This window comes from Pelophylax lessonae, assembly GCF_965119305.1.
Source record: "Pelophylax lessonae genome assembly, chromosome: 6".
Classification (NCBI taxonomy): Eukaryota; Metazoa; Chordata; class Amphibia; order Anura; family Ranidae; genus Pelophylax; species Pelophylax lessonae.
The window spans coordinates 293472932-293495218 of NC_138773.1; the positions used below are offsets into that span (position 1 = coordinate 293472932).

A 22287-nucleotide genomic window follows, 5' to 3' on the forward strand; every position below is an offset into this window, starting at 1 on the left:
TAGTGGAAGACCAATAAGCTCAACTCAACTTGGCTACTCATTAAGGCAATACCAAGAGCAATTATGATGTGCAAGTTGCCCTATAGTTAACCTAAAGCAAGTGGATTTAGGTTTACTGCAGTCAAATTGGTGAAGAGATATTGGGGTTGATTTACGGATGGCAAATAGACTATGCACTTTGCAATGTGCAGTTGCTCCAGAGCTTAGTAAATGAGCAGAAGCTCTGCTGACTTCCATCATCCAATCATAGGCAAGCAAAATTTCAGATTTTTTTATTTTCCTCGCATGTGATTGGGTATTCTTTGCAAAAGAAGATTTACCTAATTTACTAAGCTCTGGAGCAACTGCACTTTTCAAGGTGCACAGTCTATTTGTCTTTAGTAAATCAACCCCATTGTCCCATCATTTTCTAATTATGACTAACAATACTCTTTGAACTGCTCTGTTGATGGTATGAAAATGGTTCCCTTTTTAATGTAGAAGGTGGTTACTGGTTAGGCTTTAAATACAGATGACTCTCAGACAGAGAATTTGGCACAGTGATAGGAAAATGTAACAATTTTATTATGAACCAATCAACAGTCCACAGGGCCTGCCTAAAATAAAGGTATGAAAAAAAAAAAGAAAAAAGTATAAATAAGGCATATTTTAATTTGACAGTCAATAAAAATCCTTGAATATGGAATATGTACACGAAGAACAGTCTGTATTTAGAAGTCCTTGGCCAACAGGCACTGCACTGTTAACTCGAGTGGAAACTGGAGGATTCCGACTCGGTGGAGACAGAAGAAAGTCCAGCACGCTTTTTCGACAAGATTTTAAGACTCGATCCTCTGCTGACAGAGGTTAGGGCATTCTGTGCTGAAGTCTTGAATTTAGCCCCAAGGAAAGCATACAAGATTGGGTTGAGGCAACAGTGGAAAAAGGCTAGGGCTTCTGTGATAGAAATCCACTTGTGGATGGTATTATCCATTTGGCAATCAGTTCTTATGATTCCAAGCAAGCCAAAAGTGTCTATGGTGAGGCAGATGTAGTATGGGAGCCAACAGGCAAAGAAAGCCACGATGAGAATGACAGTGGTCTTCAAGGCTTTGCGTTTTTGGTGGCCTTTTGAATGTGACAGTTTTGAAATTATGACACAATAGCAAATCAGGATGATAAGTCCGGGCAGGAGAAGACCAATCATGATGTGGAGGAAACGGAATCCGATTGTCCAGTTCTCTCGGTTCTCTAGTGGGTAGATACGATCACACACATAGTACCCATCTACATCCGTGATGCTGGCAAACACTAGGTCAGGCACCGTCAACAGGATAGCTGGTAGCCAAACTCCAGCATACACAATCTTCTCAGCCAACATTTTTCTGGAGCCTTGGCTGTTTGTGGCATGAACAATCGCCAAGTATCGATCCAGGCTGATGAAAGCCAATATCAAGACGCTGCTGTAGAGGTTGACGGTGTAGATGACGTGGACAGCTTTGCACAAGAAATCCTTGAAATACCAACCAATGGCGGCATCCACAGACCAGAATGGAAGGGTGAACACAAAGAGCAAGTCAGCCACCGAGAGGTGCAGCCTGTACTTGTCAGTCATAGTTCGGGACTTTTTCTGATAACCCATAACCAACACCACCAATCCATTGCCGATAATTCCCAGAAGGAAGATGAAAGAGTAGACAGTCGGCAAAAATATTCGGTTGAAGTCCTTGTTGTCTTCGTTGGTACACAGACCTTGAAAGTCTAAATAATCATCGGAACCGTTGATATCGGTAGAGTTTTCTTCCATAAAAGTTATGTCGATTGCCCCAGAAAACTGAAAAGAAATACAAAAAGAAATGTTACTAGTTTTATTTTGAAGTTCAGGAGCCATTGATATACATTACCAATTTGCTTTATAATTAAAGAGATTGATTTACTGGTATTTGGAACTCAAACAAGGGAATAGAGGGAAATCTTGCACTAGTATAAATCTTAGTTTATCACCAAATTGCCTGTATAGAGTTACATACCATCTGGAATAGGGCTGTGATAGGGGTGACTACTGAACATCAACGCCCTCAATATAGCTCATGTCTTTGTTAAGTGGTATAAAGAAGCAAAAGGTACACAGCACAAGCTACCAGTTGACACATTTTGTCTCTAAAAACCTAAATGCAAACAAGTCACTATTTAACCTTCAGCTGCCAGATGATGACTGATAGACATCTTGGCACACACACTCTACTGTGGACCAAGTGATGACAACTTAAATGGATGAAGTTATGCAGCACCAGGCAAACAATACACTAAAAACACACAAAAGACCGCACAAGATTATGAGCAGTAGAAGGAATATGAATATGTGGTCTTTATTCCTGCAAAGGATGGTTACTTTTTGCCAAAGAATTAAGCTGATATGGAAAAATGGAGAGGAGGCATCAGTAATGGTTTGGTGGCTTTATTCTATTACAGGATAGTTATACCAGTAACTGTTCCCTCTTCAAAACACCACAATTAAATCAGAGAAGCCAAATGAATGTCTCCTGTGCTTAAATGTTGCGTGAAATCCAAAGAGGTGGTGGCTAGATAGTTGGTCTTGCTGCCCTCTCAGGATGATGGGTATCCACACAAACTGAAAGCGAGTTTTTTTATGAAATCAGAGAAGTGACCAATACTAATGACCATGTATTTTAGTTAAACAGCCCTCAAATCTAAAAAATAAATCTTAGCCATGTAGCCTTCTTTTGGTGGCAGCTCCCCCATTTGCAATAACCCTAAATTAGCAAAAGGAAGATGCATTGGCTTATTTTTAAATCTATTTTTTTTTTGCAAAACTGGATATGTGTTTACAAAACAAATGAGACTATAAAGGACTCTGCAGATACAATATGAATTATATTGTATATATATATATATTTCTGTAACAGGTGCAATAATGGCATGGCTCTATAATAGGAATTTATTAAAGAATTAGCGCCCTCTAGCTGTCATCGCCAGGCTTAGCGGATTTGCACAATTCTCCGCTGTAACAAGCTTGTGTTACAAACCAACAATTCCTGTAAAGGTTCTAGAAAGAAAAAAGGAAACAGATTTCACAAAACCAACGGCTTTCGGGCAGGAACAAAAAAAAATGGTCAAACAGGAGCTTGTAATTGGCGCCAACTCTACTATAAAAAATAAGAACTTTTCTATGGACAAAGCAGACAATTTTGAAGGATGTAAAAGGGGGTCCACTACACTACAGACAGGCAAAACTAGTATTAGGCATGCTGTTTATAGCAAGCCCACATTAGGATGGAAGGCTGCAGAAAATTTGCAGTGGAGAACAACAAATTTCAGCATGCCTTGTCTTGTTTTATAGGATCTGAAGATCAATAAGCTGGCAAACTGGATTGTGCTCTAATGAACATTTCCAAAGGGTGCACGTCAAAAAATCAGGTTCTTTCCAAAATGCAAATTCTATTTTTACATCATGTTTTTTTCGTACAACTCCCTGCAATGTATCAGAAGAAGTCATCTTTCACTTTCCTAATAATTTGAAACTATTATACTGACATCTGATTGGCTGCTATGAGTTGCAGATCATCGCCACAGCTCATTGCACAGTGTGATCTGACTATTGTATGCTTAAATTATCTCTCTTGCTGGGCACAATGCATCTAGACTCTTTTTCCACCCCAGCAGGCTTTACAATGATTGCATTGTAATAGCAGATAAGCAACAGTGCAAATTATACTCCATTAGATTGTAAGCTTCTTTTTCCAGGATCCACATTGTTATTTATGTTTGCATAACCTTCTAATATTATTTTATCCCCTTTCTGTCCTCACTCGGTGCAGCCCTGATTCTGCTGCTGTATGAGTGGAAATCCCATACAATAGCAATATTCCAGCTGGAAAGGTGCCCAGCCAGGAAACATGCTGGAGTAATAGCATAGCGATTATTGACCCTTAGGTCATGAATTGTGCCAAAGTATCTTCTGTACCTGCCTTACACACAAAGAAAGAGCCATTGTCTACCCAACAGATACCCCTACAGGAGGAATTGCTAGCTCACCAACTGCAACCAGCAGGGATGCCCTTTTTTTTAAAGGCACATTGACACTATTCAGCTATTGTGGAGCTACAAAGTCCATCATTCATTCCCACAACTGTCATTGGGCATGATGAGACTTGTAGTGCCACAGCAGCTGGATGGCAACGGATTTAGGGCTCTGCAGATATCACCCATGTCAACAACATGGCTACCAAAAACATCCTGAACTGATTAAAAACTACATAACTGTAAGTCCTATCCACATCAACTGGCAAGTATTTCTAAGGATACGTTGCTTCTAAATTTCCCTTATACCTTCAACACTCAAGGATCAGAAAAAATACCAAAATTCAAGACTTTAATGAAAATAGCCTTTAAGGGCCAATTAATAGAAATCACTAACAAAAAAAAAGGGGGGGGGGGTCTTTTGGTGTTCCAGTAAAGAAAGCTGAACTGCTCTTTAATGCAACTTGGCAGATCAATACTTTTTTGACATCAGTACATATCACCAAATCCATTCAAAGTATTTGCAGACTATGGGGATCTTTCAGGAAAGAAAGCTAACAATAATTACTTCTTTATTGCAACTTGGTAGATCAATACTTTTTTTTTGCACCTTTAATGGCTAATCAGAACATGTCACTAAATCAATTAAAAGTATTTGCAGACTATGGGGGTCTTTCAGCGTTTCAGGAAAGAAAGCTAACAATAATGACTTGGAAGATCAATACTTTTTTTTGCACATTTGCTAATCACTAAAAATGCCCCAAAAATTCATAGACTATAGGGTCCTATCAATGATTTTATCGAAGACTGGCACAAAATTCACCCAAGATGCACCCATTTTTCTAAAGACACTTTGTTCCTGAGTTTCCCTAAATACACTGTCAAGAGAATCGGAAAATGATGACTTGTTTAGTGGAAAAGTGAAGAAAAAATGAATAATTGGAAAAAAAATGTTGCATCTAAAGACTACACAGCATCTACAGATACAAATAACAAATGGTTTATTAATGTGTATCTGGGGGTCTGTTTTCAGCAACAAATGCACCCATTTTTCTAAAATGTGAAAAATGGGTAAAAAGTGATGTGAATCGTAAGTGAAAGCATTGATACATAGACCTCTAAATAAGCTGAATCTGACATGCAGAAGCGATGTTTAGTAAATATGGAGAGAATTGTAGATCGGAAACTACTTCAGAGGAATGCACTCACTATCCTGAGATCTAGCACACTTTGCAACATTGTATCTTCATCCTATCAACAACTAGTGCAATAGTATAAGCAGAGTGTATAAGTATAGTATAGTATAGTATAGTATAGTATAGTATAGTATAGTATAGTATAGTATAGTATAGTATAGTATAGTATAGTACACAGATCCACGTGTCTGGAAGTCAAGCAAGAATCATACAAGCGCTGAATGCCATCAGACATGCAGCACAGACCCGACAATACAGAATGGATTACATGTCACCAGGGTAAAGCCCATTCCGGGTGCACAGGGTACAGAGCCTGGCAGAGCAGAGCCCGCACTGTCTACTTACAGGGTCCATGTCTGAGCCGGAGTGCGGTGAGTCTGCTACAGAGGAGAAGGAGAGCAAAGCGGAATGAATCCAGACTATAGGCAGCCCGGCTATATATACCCCCCCCCCACCCCCCCGCCCATCCAGCCTCCATCCGACCTCCTCATTGCTCTCTCTACATACAATTGATGCTAATTTTACTAACACAACACCTCCTGTTGTTTATCCTGCAGCTGGCAAAGACGGGGCTAAATCTTTTTGTTGTAAGATAAGCATCTGTAAAAAACATCAAGTTACACAATAATAACACATCCAGCCTACAATAACTGACACAGCTCACTATTCTCACCTACCAAACTGTCAATGGCATTATTCCTGCTTACCTTAGATATATGACAGCCAATGAGGACCATGTGCAAGAGACCATTGTGCATGATGTGCAAAGGAGTGCCAATGCACCATCAGGAACAAAGACAGTATACACAATGTATATAAATCTATATACCAAGGCCAAACACAAATCATTCCGAGGTTGTCATCTGAGATTTATCATTTTTTTCCTTAGTCCCAATGTTAAAAAAATAAATTATATATAGTATATGACATTTTAGGATGATCTTAGAAGAAAGATAAATCTCAGAATGCAACCAAAATTATTTTTTTTGGACCCACTATACCACAGTATACAGTATGTATAAAATCTCAGTATATATATATATATATATATATATATATATATATATATATATATATATATGTATATGTATATATATATACATACATATATGTGTATATATATATATATATGTATATATATATATATATATATATATAAAAAATGTATATATATATATATATATGTATATATATATATATATATATATATATATATATATATATATATATATATATATATATATATATATATATATATATATATATACACACACATATGAATATTTTAAGCACTGGGACCCAAGGAAAAAAAAAGTAAATTCTAACTATTATTATTATTGAGATAAACAATTATTATTATTGAGTTAAACAAATTCTGATCTGATTGATAATATATATCATAATATACAGTATATATATATATCATAATATATATATATATATATATATATATATATATATATATATATATATATATATATATATATATATATATATATATATATATATATATATGTTTACCTCTAAATCTTTTTTCAACTTTAACATGTTAATATCATTTTCATAAGGCATTTCACTCTTTTTAAATCTGAAGATTTTACTTAAACTCCTTCACACACTTTTGCTATGTTGAGGTGTGCCACCACATATTTTACCACATATTTTACTTTTAATATTTTGCACATTAAACATGTTTTGGCAAATGAACATAATGTGCAAGAAATCATTCTGCATAATGTGCTCAAGAGTGCTAAGGCATAATGAGGAACCAATATGTTATGCACAATACTGAATATAATTATATATTTATTTATTTAAGTATATGTTAATAAATAAATATACATATATATATATATATACACACACACACACTAGATAGATATTTATATGTTAAAGTATATCATTAAAGTAAATTGTATAAAGCATAATGTAAACCCAATCTCATATAAACTTGAATATGTTATTGTTTGTGATTTCAAAATCCATTTTTTATACTTCTATATTTTTAAATCTGCAGACTGTTTTTTTTAGGGCCCCCTTGCACACATACGTTCTATTGAGGTATAATACTGAACTCTGTAAAAGCAGAACTTTAATGTTTCCTTATTTTTGGGTCCCCCTTGTGTTAAAAACGAATATGCCCATGTACCCTCTCCATGTTCCATCGCTGTCTCCAGCCTCATCCTTGGTCCAGCTCCAGTCCTCTTGGGCCAGCACAACAGTCTTGTCATCCTGACCATTCCCAGTGCGCCCAGCATTTCAATGACACACTCCCTAGGGACATGTGATCACCCAGGCTAGGCTGACAGTCCTCCAGGAATGAAGGAGCGCAAATGTTGTTATGTGAGCACAGCTCAGTCCAATCAAAAGGCTTCATCTCACGGCCACAGATATGTTTTGCAGCTTTTATTAAAATCATTTAGACATTTCCTGTTATAGGGTGACAACACACTGTCCCTGATTCCAAATTGTACTCTGTGGTAGTCACCCTCACACAGGCTTTTGATGGAAACTACAAGAGGTAACAAAGATCGTGCAGACATGGTTCACTGCTGTCACCATCAGGAAACCCACCCTGGGAAATGCCATCGCCATCACTGGAGAGCATGTAAATAAGAGGCTGCAAGCAATCATCAGCACTGAGCTGAAACAAAGTATAAAAAAGGGGAAAAAATTTTTTTATAAAAAGAAAAAAATGCAATAACCTATGATACACAGTGCTTTGGCAAACTGAATGACATCCAGTTATTGCTTACATCTACTTTAAAAATGTCATATTTGAAATTGATCCAGGGAATATCTGATTGCTTCTTGGGGGATCAGGAAGGAATTTTTTTTTCCTCTGCTGGAGCAAATTGGATCATACTTTATTGGGTTTTTTTTTTTTTTTTTTAGCCTTCCTCTTGATCAGCTGTGGCTATAGGATAGTGCTTATGGAGGTTTTCTATTTGAGTGTATTGGTTTTCTTTTTTCCTTTGTTGATTGAGCTGGATGTCTTTTTTCAACCAGATTATGTAATGACTATGTAATGATATAGTAAGAGCAAACATTACTTTTAAAGATTATGAAAAATAAAGTATTATCACGATGGAGATTTTAATCTCATTATTGTTTTTAAAAAAAGTATGGTTTTGCATTATGTGTTATTATTATTTAAAAATATTTAAATTTATTTTATGTAATGCAAACAAAATTTTTCAGTGGAGGAAAAAAACAATGAATAACACATAAATAAAAAGTGAGAAAGACAACACCCAGATCAGGTATATTAAGCTTCTATTATGTGTTTATAATCTCTGGCTGTAATCACCTCCCCTCCCCCCATGTGTTTGTCGGGTTTGCTGTCATTGTGTTGGAGCTATACACTATACTCAGACAAGTCTTACAAATATCATATAATGAAAAAAGGACTCTTCCATTGTTCTCTGTAGTGCATGCTGTAAATTCTAGGGGTACCTGTAGAGGAGAAGTCATTTGCCTAATCTGGTTAATTATGGTCAGATCAGTAAACGGTCTGATGATCATCAGCAGACACCCCCTGGTCAGAATATACTGTGCAAAATACATTTTTGTAGCCAATTGCTATTATTTGTTAGCAGGGGTGTCTTCTTAATGCAAACATATGCATGCTTAGCCAAATTGAGTGTGCACATTTATGTATTACCCTTTATCAAAATTTTCATGTAGCCAGAGGAACCTCGGACTGCCATAAAGTAAAGTGAATAGCCTACTCCCCAGATATGTGGTACTATAGCAGTTTCTCAACATTTCTATCCTGGAGGAACCCTTAAAATAATGTTAGGGTCTCAGGGAACTCCTGTAAAAATGTTATATCTAGAGTTTATGGCACATTAGCATGGTCAGTATGTTGTAGAAAGTTTAAAATTCAAACTATGTGATCACCTCTGGCTTTTAGTGCCACCTACAACTGGAGGATGGAAAATTTCCCCACCGGTATTCACAGTGTGGGAGCTGGCGCCTGTGCACTGATCCAGAAGTGTAGACATGCTGAGAAGTAGATGCCTCTCAGACCGTCCCAGTGCTCTTGCAGTGTATGGCCTCAGCCAGCCCTGCCCTGGCCACACGCTGGACTGAGTTGGTCTGAGCGACGTCTTCTTCTTGAGGACAATGAACAATGTTGCATACCTAGAGTTTGCGTTACCCAGAATGGATGTTTTTACAACATTGGTGGTGATTGAAGCAAAGCCCCCTTATGTTGCTGGTCAATGTAGAGTCCCCTTACTTTAGGAGTGAGTTGAAAAACCCCTTTGCTTTATCAGTCAGTATAGAGGTAATCTCTTACATTAGTGGTCAGTGTAGAGGTAATCCCTTACATTGGTGGTCAGTGTAGAGGTAATCCCTTACATTAGTGGTCAGTTTAGAGGTAATCCCTTACATTGGTGGTCAATGTAGAGGTAATCCCTTACATTGGTGGTCAGTGTAGAGGTAATCCCTTACATTAGTTGTCAGTTTAGAGGTAATCCCTTACATTGGTGGTCAATGTAGAGGTAATCCCTTACAGTTGTGGTCAGTGTAGAGGTAATCCCTTACAGTTGTGGTCAGTGTAGAGGTAATCCCTTACAGTTGTGGTCAGTGTAGAGGTAATCCCTTACAGTTGTGGTCAGTGTAGTGTCTCCTTACATTGATGGTGAGTGGAGAAATGCCCCCTTATATTGTTGATTAGCATTGTGTCTAACTACATTAAAGGTAAGTATAGAAATGGCCCCTTCCATCGGTAGTCGGGGTACTGTCTCCTTACATTGATGGTGAGTGGATAAATGCCCCCTTACATCGGTAGTCAGTATAGTATCCCCTTACATCGGTGGTGAGTGGAGAAATGCCCCCTTATATTAATGATCAGTGCAGCGTCTTCCTACATTCATGGTAAATGTTGAAATGACCCCTTACATAAGTAGTCAGTGTAGTGTCTCCTTGTATTGATGGTGGTAAGTAGAGAAATACCCCTTACATTGGTGGTCAGTGTAGTGTCCCCTTATATTGGTGGTGAGTGGAGCAATGCCCTTCTACGTTACTTATCAGTGTAGTGTCCCCCTGCATTGGTGGTGAATGGAAAAGCCCTTTACATTGGTGGTCAGCGTAGGGGTAATCCTTACAATGGTGTTCATTGTAAGGTCCCCTTATATTAGTAGTGTGTTGAGATGTCCCGTTACACTGTTTCTCACGGTAGTGTTCACTTACTTTGATAGTAAGTAGAGATTATGTCCCGTTACTTTGGCGGTGAGTGTAGTGCCCTCTTACATTGCTGGTCAATCTACAGTAGTCCTCCATTACATTGGTGGTGGTGAGTCCAAAAGCTGGCAGTGTAGAGGTAAGCCCTTACAGTGGATGTCAGTAGAACATTGCCTCCTTACTATGGTGGTCATTGTAGAAGGTAGGTGATTCTGCCACTGCTCAAGAAACCCCTAGCAGCCTATGACGGAAACCACAAGTTCCACGAAACACTGGTTAAAAACGATTGCTCTGTAGGTCCTAAGTAGACATTTTCTCCTCCTTGGTAGAATTACATTAATTTCCTATAAATTTATGTAAATAAATTGTAATAACATTCTAAACCAGGGTTTCTCAACCAGGGTTCCTCCAGAGGTTACTAGGGGTTCCTTGAGCAATGAGCAATTACTCCTCTAGATGATTTTCTAGTGACACCATTAATCTTTTTAGCTATCTGTAACGGGGTAATTCTTCCCAATGACCACAAGTGTAAGGAGCATTCTTCCCACTGACCATCACACTAATTTATCATGAGTAAAGGCCCATACACACATAGCGATTGTTGGCCGTAAATATTCGGCCACCGACCGATCGGCCGATTGTAGGCTTGTTAGTATGATGCTTCCGACAACCGACTGCGACTTTTCGGCCGAACAGAATCTGGTGCAGGCATTAAAATTTTTGTTGGCCAACACCAGAACGGCCGATTGTTCGCCAGTCAGTACAGAATTCGGCCGACAAACAGCAAATGAGCAAGACTGGGCATGCTCAGAAAAGAAAAAACACACGGAAAGTTAACCATCACATGACATCACTTCTGCAGTCGGCTGTTGTTGGCCGACAAAATTCGTGTGCAGTCTTTAGCACTTTTCAACCGACAGGACAGCACCGTACAAAAGACGGCCGATCGTTCGGCCGACATTCGGTACGTGTGTACGGGGCTTTATAAATATAGTAATGTTTAGCAGGGGTACCCTGAGTCCTGAAGGTTATTTCAAGGGTTCCTCTGTGTTGAAAAGGTTGAGAAAGGCTGTTCTAAACCAAACCAGCAAAACAAGAAAATGCTCCTTGTAACAGATCCCAGTGGAGGGATGCAAGTTTGGGCTACATCATTTTCCAGAAGGCTCCAGCATAAAAATCTGTCCCTGATTGTTCATATTCATCAAACGGTCATCTAATTGTACAACAACATTGCAACATTTCGCCATGCCAGAACTGGGCGCCCAGCTGCTGTTCATGTACAAGTCAGGACGTAGCTCCCCTGAAGCTGGCGAGCCCCAACTTGCCCATTCCTGATATGTATAATTTGTGTATTCGATGTATCAGCCAGCCACAGGTGAAACTAGATCATATGAAAAGGGCTGGTGTGAAGAGGGTGGTGCCTTTGTTTTAGGTCAGCTGGATGGTATTGTAATTTAAATCAGGTTTTCAGCCCCTACAAGCAGGGATCAATAATTGTAATAGAGACAGAATGGGCCTGCTGGAGTCCATTAGAAGTAGTGTCATCTGGAACCTTCAGCCGTCAAAGTCTGATTCCTGGACTTACAATAAACAATGACTTTTAGTGAGTTGCGGAAATGTGAATGTTTAATGCACGGTATTCACATGGTAACACACGTTTCCTTAAGCAGCACACTTATTGTGAATGAGTCGCCAGGACACCCTAACACATAAGGCCCCATTCTCAATTCAATATTAACCACTTAAGCCCCGGAAGATTTTACCCCATTCCTGACCAGGGCCTATTTTGAGATTCGGCACTGCGTGACTTTAACGGACAATTGCGCGGTCGTGCGACGCTGTACCTAAACGAATTTGACGTCCTTTTTTTCCCACAAACAGAGCTTTATTTTGGTGGTATTTGATCACCTGTGCGATTTTTTGATCATGCGCTATAAACAAAAAAATAGCGTCAATTTTGCAAAAATAACAATATTTTTCACATATTTTTATATGAAATTCCCCCCAAAAAAAATGTAAAAATCAAAATTTTTTTAACATTTTCAGCCAATTTATTTTATGCTACATATGTTTGGTAAAAAAAAAATCGCAAAAAGTGTATTTTGATTGGTTTGCGCAAAAGTTATCGCGTTTACTAACAAAGGGAAAGATTTTTGTCATTTTTGTTGTTTTTTTTTTTAACGCGTAATGGCGGCGATCTGCGATTTTTTTTGCGGTACTGCGACATTGCGGCGGACAGATCGGACCCTTGACTGACATTTTTGACACTTTTGGGGTTACCAGTGACATTACTACAGTAATCAGTGCTATACATATGCACTGTTACTGTAAAATTACACTGGCAGTGAAGGGGTTAACTTTTTTTTGGGAGGGAGGGGTTATGTGTGTCCCTAGGGGCGTGATTCTAACTGTGATTGGCTGTGGCTTGAGGTGTAGGAACAGTGATCAACGGTCCTACATAGCAGAACCGTATGATCACTATTCTTACACAGGGGAGAATGACAGGCGGCTTGTTTACATTAGCCGCCTGCCTTTCTCCCTCTGCACCGGCGATCGCGAGTGACCAGCGGATGATCGGGTCCGCCGGTCACACGCGCGGGGGGTCCATGACCGCGCGGGAGCGGGAGCGCGCCTCCGGCGGCACGCGCTCGCTCCTGAGACCCTCACAGGCTAGCGACATAGTACTACCTGTGAGGGGCTTTGCCTGTGAGGGGCTGACCGCCGCAGTAAATAGTCGTGCGGCGGTCGGCAAGTGGTTAAGGATTCAGCTTGTTTGCATGACTTTAACAGCGGTGTGCTGTACTGGAGATTTGATGGGAGTAGATCACATGTTTTTCCCCCATAGGAAATCTTATGGGATTGCCAGAAAAATGTGTGTAACGTTTTTTTTGTTTTATGTATTTGTGTGTTTTTTTTAGATTTCAGTCTTTTTTTTTAATTAGAGTTTCAAATAGGCAAGATAAACAATATAGAGATAACAAAAGTTTCTCAGGTTTTTGTTTGTTTTTTGAATACTTCCATGGAAATCTATAGGGCTAAAATCGCCTGATTCTGCCTGGAAAAATCTCGCGTCTCTTTGCAAGTGACAGGCATTGAGCTACAAATGACTGAACGCTCAGATGTGACCTGAATCATTAATAACAATAGGATTCTTAGCGCTGAGTGTTTTCATGCCTAGGGAAACGCACTGTAAAATTCTCAGATGTGAATGAGAGCTAAAACAGGACATGAGCCAATCAGTTCAATGCAACGCACCACAATGTATTCATGGTTTACATCTGTGTGTTGCGGTTTGCTAACACCTGTTAGTTGTGCTTTTTAGTTGTGCAAGCGCATGCTACGGCCACGGGCCCATACTTGGCAAACGTTGTAAAAAGATTTCTAAGAACACAGTGGACTTGATTTACTAAAACTGAAGAGTGCAAAATCGGATGCAGCTCTGTATAGACACCAATCAGCTTCCAGGTTTTAGCCCAGGTTCACACTGAACGCAGCTTTGAAATTGCGTGAGTTCGGCTGAACTCGCACAAATTCAAGTCGGCGTTTCAGTCCGACTTCGGTGGCAATTTCACAGACATCTTGCGGGTTCCTGCACAAATGTCTATTGAAATCGCCCCCCCCCGAAGTTGCCAAAAGTAGTACAGAAACTGCTTTTGGGAATTGGTGCAGTGCCGCAAAGTTGGCATCACACCTATTCGGACAGTGCAATCAGGGGAGGGCTGGGCTTGGGGGCAATTGCCCCCTGGGCCACTCTGATGCCCCATAAAAAGGCTGCACCTGTTCTGCTACAGACATGTCTAAAGGATTCCTGGTGAAGAGAAGTAAAAAGCCCCTGGCGCTGACCTACAAGGACAGAGAGCAGACCCCCCCCCAGCGTGGATGGTGTAAACTGTGTCTGAGCAGAGGCTGGTTTAATGCCCCACTAGAGACTTTCCCTTCCCCTGGCCAGCCCCAACCAAGCTGTCCCAGCTCCCCCCAACTGCCCCCCGTTAGCTAGGTCAGGAACCGGTGAGTAGAGAGTAGCGGGAGCGGAGCTTCAGCCTGGAATGGGGGTCAGTAGGAGGCCGGGAAGAGGAAAAGTGGAAGGGGGGCCAAGTCGCTGCACCATGGGCCTCTACTTTGTACTTGCCCCTGGGCTAAAAGTTGCCACTCTGCCCCTTAGTGCAATTGCCAGCAATTGGCTCCAATTTGACATGTGATTTGACATGTCCAATTGCGTGTCAAATCGGACCAATGTGAATGTGGTCTTATTGCCAAAGCTTAATTGAACAAGCTGAAGTTGAAGCTGATTGGCTACCATGCACAGCTGCACCAGATTTTGCGTTCTCCAGTTTCAGTAAATCGCCCCATTATCGCTATAGCTACATTTTCTAGATGTTGGGGTATATTTGCAAATCTTGGTTAGAAAACCTTTTTCTTTACTTTTAAAAGGGTCCATCCACCTAAACATTAATATTTCAAATAAAGCTCAGTACAATAATAGGTAAAGCCAATGTTAATAACCGTGCTCCTCAAAATTGAAATAACAATTATAACACTTATATAAAAAAATCAATATTCAATAATGACAATAATGTGCAAATATATGGCGTCCATAATCTGCCACCAAAAATTGCCAGCCAAGTGAAACAAAAGTCTTCTCATGAATTCCCACACCAATATTCAGTGTACACTGAAGAAATTACACTTTGCTACAATGTAAAGTAGTGCGTGTACAACTTGTATAACAGTGTAAATTATAATATTAATATTAACATTTGCTTCACCATTTGTAGGCACCCTGCCTTACTACCGACGGCTCTTATATCACATTGGGTATTAATCACATCATTTTAATTAATTTAATCACGTTGATTTGCTTAGTTTGCATGGGTTGAGGGTCTACACCAGAGGTCTTCAAACTTTTTAAACAAAGGACCAGTTTACTGTCCTTCAGACTTTGGGGGGGGGGGGGGCGGTTGTTGGTGTCAGTAGGAAGAATAGTGCCTCATTATTGGTATTAGTAGGAAGAAAAGTACCCCATCACTAGTGCCAATAGGAAGAATGGTACCCCATGGTTGGTATCAGTGGGAGGAATAGTACCCCATTGTTGGTGTCAGTGGAAAGAATTGTGCCCCATCATTGGTGTCAGTGGGAGGAATAGTACTCAGTCATTATTGTGCGGAATGAATAGTTCCGCTTCACTGGTGTCAGTTGGAAGAATAGTGTCCTATTGTTGGTGTTAGTAGGAAGAATAGTGCCTCATTATTGGTATTAGTATGAAGAAAAGTACCCCATCATTAGTGCCAATAGGAAAAATGGTGCCCCATGGTTGGTGTCAGTGGGAGAAATAGTACCCCATTGTTGGTGTCAGTGGGAGGAATAGTACCCCATTGTTGGTGTCAGTGGGAGAAATAGTACCCCATTGTTGGTGTCAGTGGGAGGAATAGTACCCCATTGTCTGTGTCAGTGGGAGGAATAGTACCCCATTGTTGGTGTCAGTAGAAAGAATTGTGCCTCATCATTGGCGTAAGTGGGAGGAATAGTACCAAGTCATTATTGTGTGAAATGAATAGTTCCCCAGCACTGGTGTCAGTTAGAAGAATAGTGTCCTATTATTGGTGTCAGTAGGAAGAATAGTGCCTCATTATTGGTATTAGTAGGAAGAAAAGTACCCAATCATTAGTGCCAATAGGAAGAATGGTAGCCCATGGTTGGTGTCAGTGGGAGGAATAGTACCCCATTGTTGGTGTCAATGGAAAGAATTGTGCCCCATCACTGGTGTCAGTGGGAGGAATAGTACCCAGTCATTAATTGTGTGGAATGAATAGTTCCCCATCACTGGTGTCAGTTAGAAGAATAGTGTCCTATTATTGGTGTCAGTAGGAAGAATAGTGCCTCATTATTGGTATTAGTAGGAAGAAAATTACCCCATCATTAGTGCCAATAGGAAGAATGGTACCCCATGGTTGGTGTCAGTGGAAAGAGTTGTGCCCCATCATTGGTGTCAATGGAAGGAATAGTACCCAGTCATGAATTGTGTGGAATGAATAGTTCCCCATCATTGGTGTCAGTGGGAGGAATAGTACCCAGTCATTAATTGTGTGGAATGAATAGTTCCCCATCACTGGTGTCAGTGGGAGGAATAGTGTCCTATTATTGGTGTCAGGAGGAAGAATATTGCCTCATTATTGGTATTAGTAGGAAGGAAAGTACCCCATCATTAGTGTCAATAGGAAGAATGGTGCCCCATGGTTGGTGTCAGTGAGATGAATAGTGTCTCGTATCACTGAGAGGAACAGTGCCCCAAGGGCCAGATAAAGGCAAGCAAAGGGCCACATCTGGCCCCCGGGCCGCAGTTTAGATACCACTGGTCTACACCCATATACAATAAGTAAACTAGTACGATATTAAACTATATTTTCTTCTTTTTCTTAAAGCCCAACTCCATACAAAACATTTCATTTCATTTTGGTTATTGTATGGAAGGGTTTTACTGCCTGCATGGCGTTTGCATGTTTTCCCTGTGCTTGCGTGGGTCTCCTCCGGGTACTCTGGTTACCTTCTACACTCCAGAGACATGCTGGTCGGTTAACTGGCTCCTGTCTGAATTGGCCCTACAGGTGAGTAACCGTTGATTGTAAGCTCCTTGAGGGCAGATGTGTAGACATTTTCTCTTCATCAGTTAATGTGAATGTGCCATATGTAAGTGCTGCGTAAATTGTTGGCTGTATATAAATGCCTGTAATAAATAAATGATACATAAATCATTCATGGGTTGAAATGAATGGTCTGGCAGCATGGGTAACTACAACAGAGAAAAATCGGGTCTCCTCCCCTGCCAGATTGGGCTGCACTGTGGGGCAGAGCTGCGTAAATCTCAGAACTGGATGAACTGATATACAAATCCTTTAGAAGGTAAGACAGCTGCTTGCTTGGAGTTTAAAGCAAAGGACAACTCTATGAATTGGTGTTTCCCTTTAGATCTGCCTGGCAATCAGCCTTATCTCAGCAGCCCAATCTCAGGCATATGTCTGTCTGCTCCACATTATTCAATACCTGCTGTATAAACACCTCTGTTTACCTGGCCCTGACAGGCGTCTTTGGGTTGGGGGATGAGCACTGTACAGACCCAAACATCCCAAAGTCATGTGAAGGTGACAGGGGGTCAACGGCTCTTCCCTGCAGGTGTACACGGCGCTCGGTACATTGTGTATTCTTTCTTCATGGAAAATTCCATTCTTAACCCTACAATCTGTGATGAAAACACACAATGAAAATATCGTTGCCATTGGGTTGATCTGTCATCTACACTTCTAGAAACCACTAAAATTACTATAATTCTCCTTAAACGAAACACTATATTACCAAAAGTATTGGGACGCCTGCCTTTACACGCACATGAACTTTAATGGCATCCCAGTCTTAGTCCGTAGGGTTCAGTTTTGAGTTGGCTTACCCTTTGTAGCTATAACAGCTTCAACTCTTCTGGGAAGGCTGTCCACAAGATTTAGGAGTGTGTCTATCGGAATATTTGACCATTCTTCCAGAAGTACATTTGTTTGGTCAGGCACTGATGTTGGATGAGAAGGGCAGGTTCATAATCTCCGCTATATTTCATCCCAAAGATGTTCTAACGGGTTGAGGTCAGGACTCTGTGCAGGCCAGTCAGGTTCCTCCACCCCAAACTCGCTCATCTATGTCCTTATGGACCTTGCTTTGTGCAGTGGTGTGCAGTCATGTTGGAACAGGAAGGGGCCATCCCCAAACTGTTCCCACAAAGTTGGGAGCATGAAATTGTCCAAAATGTCTTGGCATGCTGACGCCAGAAGTGGTTAAAGGCATCATAAGATTTGGCATTCGAGGAGCATTTTTGATAAACCAATACCAAAACTTCATAACAAAAGTCAACATACACAAATATTTGGCTTTGGATTGCGTTGCATCAATAAAATTTAGTGTGCAGCGCTGGGGAAGGCTGTTCTTTGATTAACATACAGTAACTGGGGCCATGTTAATGGGATGTGAGTACAACTATTGGTAAATGCTTGGCGGGAATTTGGCAGGCACAACTACTGACTGCTATCATCTTTTTTAGTCATTTGCAGAGCTGCTAGCATCCTGAAAGCTTTCCTGACAGCTTTGATTGAATTTTGGATGAGAATATTTGATGCTGCTAATTTGGCACTTTGGAATATAGACATCCACGCTTTTATCACATTAATTTATCACATGCTAATATTTTCACTTTCATGATGTAGTGTTTATAACTGTTATAGTGTACATTTTCCTCTGAGGTTTTAGTGTTAAAGAGGTTGTACACCGAGATTTTTTTTTTTTCTCTTCTTTAAATCCTGAAAGAGAAACCCATAATGAGCTAGTATGCATCGCATACTAGCTCATTATGAAATACTTACCTTAGAACGAGCCCCCGCCGTGCCGTCCGCTTACCTGTATGACGGGCGACATGTATAGTCGCCCGTCTTCCGGGATCGCGGCATCCGGCCATCTGATTGGCCGGAGCCGCGGTGACGTCACTCCCGCGCACGCGCGCGGGAGCCGACGGTCACGGCACGGGGCTCTGAAGGAACGGCACGATCTGCCGTTCCTTCAGAGCGCATGCGCCAGTGACGTCACTGGCTGCATTAAAGGTAAATATCTCCTAAACGGTGCATGTTTAGGAGATATTTACAGTACCTATAGGTAAGCCTTAATATAGGCTTACCTATAGGTACAACTTCCTGAGGAGGGTTTACTTCCTCTTTAAGACTGGATTTCTTTTGTTCAACCCACAGGCTGAGCACCAGAAAACCAATTAATTTTCCCATCCATGCCAAGCTTGTTTATGTCTATGGGATTAGCAGCGTTACTTACCCAATTCTCTGCTCTATTGGAAGCTTGCGATCTCCTCTTCTCTCCTATGCTTTCCTCTTCTTCCCTGTGCTTTCCTCTTCTCTCCTATGCTTTCCTCTTCTCTCCTATGCTCTCCTTTTCTCTCCTGTGCTCTCCTCTTTTCTCTTGTGCTCTCCTCTTCTCTCCTATGCTCTCCTCTTCTCTCCTATGCGTTCCTCTTCTCTAATATGCTCTCCTCTTCTCTCCTATGCTTTCCTCTTCTCTCCTATGCTCTCCTCTTCTATTCTATGCTTTCCTCTTCTCTCCTATGCTCTCCTCTTCTCTCCTATGCTTTCCTCTTGTCTCCTATGCTCTCCTCTTCTCTCCTATGCTCTCCTCTTCTCTCCTATGCTCTCCTCTTCTCTCCTATGCGTTCCTCTTCTCTCCTATGCTCTCCTCTTCTCTCCTATGCTTTCCTCTTCTCTCCTATGCTCTCCTCTTCTATTCTATGCTTTCCTCTTCTCTCCTATGCTCTCCTCTTCTATTCTATGCTTTCCTCTTCTCTCCTATGCTCTCCTCTTCTCTCCTATGCTTTCCTCTTCTCTCCTATGCTCTCCCCTTCTCTCCTGTGCTCTCCTCTTCTCTCCTATGTGTTCCTCTTCTCTCCTATGCTCTCCTCTTCTCTCCTATGCTCTCCCCCTTCTCTCCTGTGCTCTCCTCTTCTCTCCTATGCTCTTCCCTTCTCTCCTGTTCTCTCCTCTTCTCTCCTGTGCTCTCCTCTTCTCTCCTATGTGTTCCTCTTCTCTCCTATGCTCTCCTCTTCTCTCCTATGCTCTCCTCTTCTCTCCTATGCTCTCCTCTTCTCTCCTATGCTCTCCTCTTCTCTCATGTTCTCTCCTCTTCTCTCCTGTACTCTCCTCTTCTCTCCTGTGCTCTCCTCTTCTCTCCTGTGTTCTCCTCTTCTCTCCTATGTGTTCCTCTTCTCTCCTATGCTCTCCTCTTCTCTCTTATGCTCTCCTATTCTCTCCTATGCTCTCCCCTTCTCTCCTGTGCTCTCCTATTCTCTCCTATGCTCTCCTCTTCTCTCCTATGCTCTCCCCTTCTCTCCTGTGCTCTCCTCTTCTCTCCTATGCTCTCCTCTTCTCTCCTATGCTCTCCTCTTCTCTCCTGTGCTCTCCTCTTCTCTCCTATGCTCTCCTCTTCTCTCCTATGCTCTCCCCTTCTCTCCTATGCTCTCCTCTTCTCTCCTATGCTCTCCTCTTCTCTCCTGTGCTCTCCTCTTCTCTCCTGTGCTCTCCTCTTCTCTCCTATGCTCTCCTCTTCTCTCCTATGCTCTCCTCTTCTCTCCTATGCTCTCCCCTTCTCTCCTATGCTCTAGCAGCCCACATGGAAGAAAAATATATTTACAAAATATTTATTTAAAAAAAATGATATATGTGACATATATTTACAATGTTTTTTTCTTAATTTATTGGAAATATATTTCTCCTGTGAAATGAAGGAAACACACTGCAAAATGCTCAGATGTGAATGAGGGGTAAAACAGTACATGAGCCATTTAGTTCAATGCAACGCACCACAACGTATTCATGGTTTACATCTGTGTGTTGCAGTTTGCTAACACCTGTTAGTTGTGCTTTTTAGTTGTGCAAGCGCATGCTACGGCAATGGGCCCATACTTGGCAAACATTGTAAAAAGATTTCTAAGAACACAGTGGAGTTGATTTACTAAAACTGGAGAGTGCAAAATCAGCTTCCAGGTTTTAGCCCAGGTTCACACTGAATTTCCCTCAGTGTCTTTTTATGTCCAGTGCAGGGCTTTGGGCTCTACGTTGTATTTTATCATGTCAGAAGACATGCAACTACCAGAACATAGGAAAGAAGTGGCTGTGGGGATCGGTCTCATAGGTTGGAGGGAGTCTGCAGTAGCGGAGGAACAGGTAAGTAACACTGCTATTTGCGTCCCCCTAGACCAGCCTTTCTCAACCTTTTCAACACAAGGAACTTTAAGGAATTTTAAGGAACCCTTGAAATAAATTTCTGATCTCGGGGATTCCCTGCTAAAAGTTAAAAATCTACAACTCATGACACATTGGTGTGACAGTCAGTGGGAAGAATGCTCCTTACTCTTGTCTTCATTGGGAAGAATTAACCCCTTACAGATAGCTAAAAGGAACAATGGTGTCATTGGAAACTTATCTGAGAGGCAGAAATTTCCCATTTCTCAAGGAACCCCTAGCAACCTCAGGAGGAACCCTGGTTGAGAAACCCTGCCCTAGACCTAAACAAGAATATAACCCTTGCAATGCCGGGGGAGCCACATTACAAGGGAGAATTTTTTTGCTTTCCCTGAAATTCAGCTTTAAATCAAGTTTTGTCGAGTGGTGGTGCTGACAGGGCCATCCATTAATTATGGCCATGTCTGCAGGAATCAACCAAAAAAGCCATTACTTGAAGACTGCTACACAGAAGATGGTGAAATACTGAGATATGGGAATATTCTCAATGTTCTAAATTCTTGCAGGGGAATAAATGTTGTGTAAATTACTGAACCATTTATTTTTTTTTAATATTATATCTAAAGATTTATCCAACTATAGGTCTGAGGTTTTGCCCATTTCAAAGGAAACGTATGTTGGGAGAAGTCCACATTCTTCAATTGATGACCTTATATGAAAAAACAAAAACAAATGGTTTTACTATTTTGGGATAAGTAGTAAAATCAATTTTTCTGACACTCACTGCATACACTTTCTGCGCCAGTGACTCTAAAAGCAATAAAATTTACTTGTGGCCATCATGCACTCTTGAACAAGGAAAATCTGCATCTTTGCAACCAACACAGTATCCTGAAGAAAGAAGAACTGTATCTATCTGGGCAAGGCAGAGTCCCGAAGTAGGAAGATCTGCATTTGTGAGCCCAGCACAAATCCATCAGAAGGAAGATCTGCATCTGTGTGGGCAAAATGAAGTCCGTAAGAAGGAAGAACTGCATCTGTGTGGCCAACACAGAATCCTGAAGAAGGAAGACCTTTATCTGTGTGGCCAACACAGAATCCCGAAAAAGGAA

At 40.9% G+C, this 22287-nt stretch overlaps 1 protein-coding gene across 1 annotated transcript; it reads right to left on the reverse strand.

The window, feature by feature from the left end:
- Positions 1 to 480: 480 nt before the first annotated feature.
- Positions 481 to 5611, reverse strand: CXCR4 (C-X-C motif chemokine receptor 4). The gene is made up of 2 exons (XM_082262465.1): positions 5562 to 5611; positions 481 to 1813 (listed from the first exon to the last, which is right to left on the reverse strand). Exons 1-2 carry the CDS (start codon positions 5568 to 5570, stop codon positions 743 to 745), a joined length of 1080 nt encoding a protein of 359 aa, XP_082118591.1. The 5' UTR covers positions 5571 to 5611; the 3' UTR covers positions 481 to 742.
- Positions 5612 to 22287: the final 16676 nt, after the last annotated feature.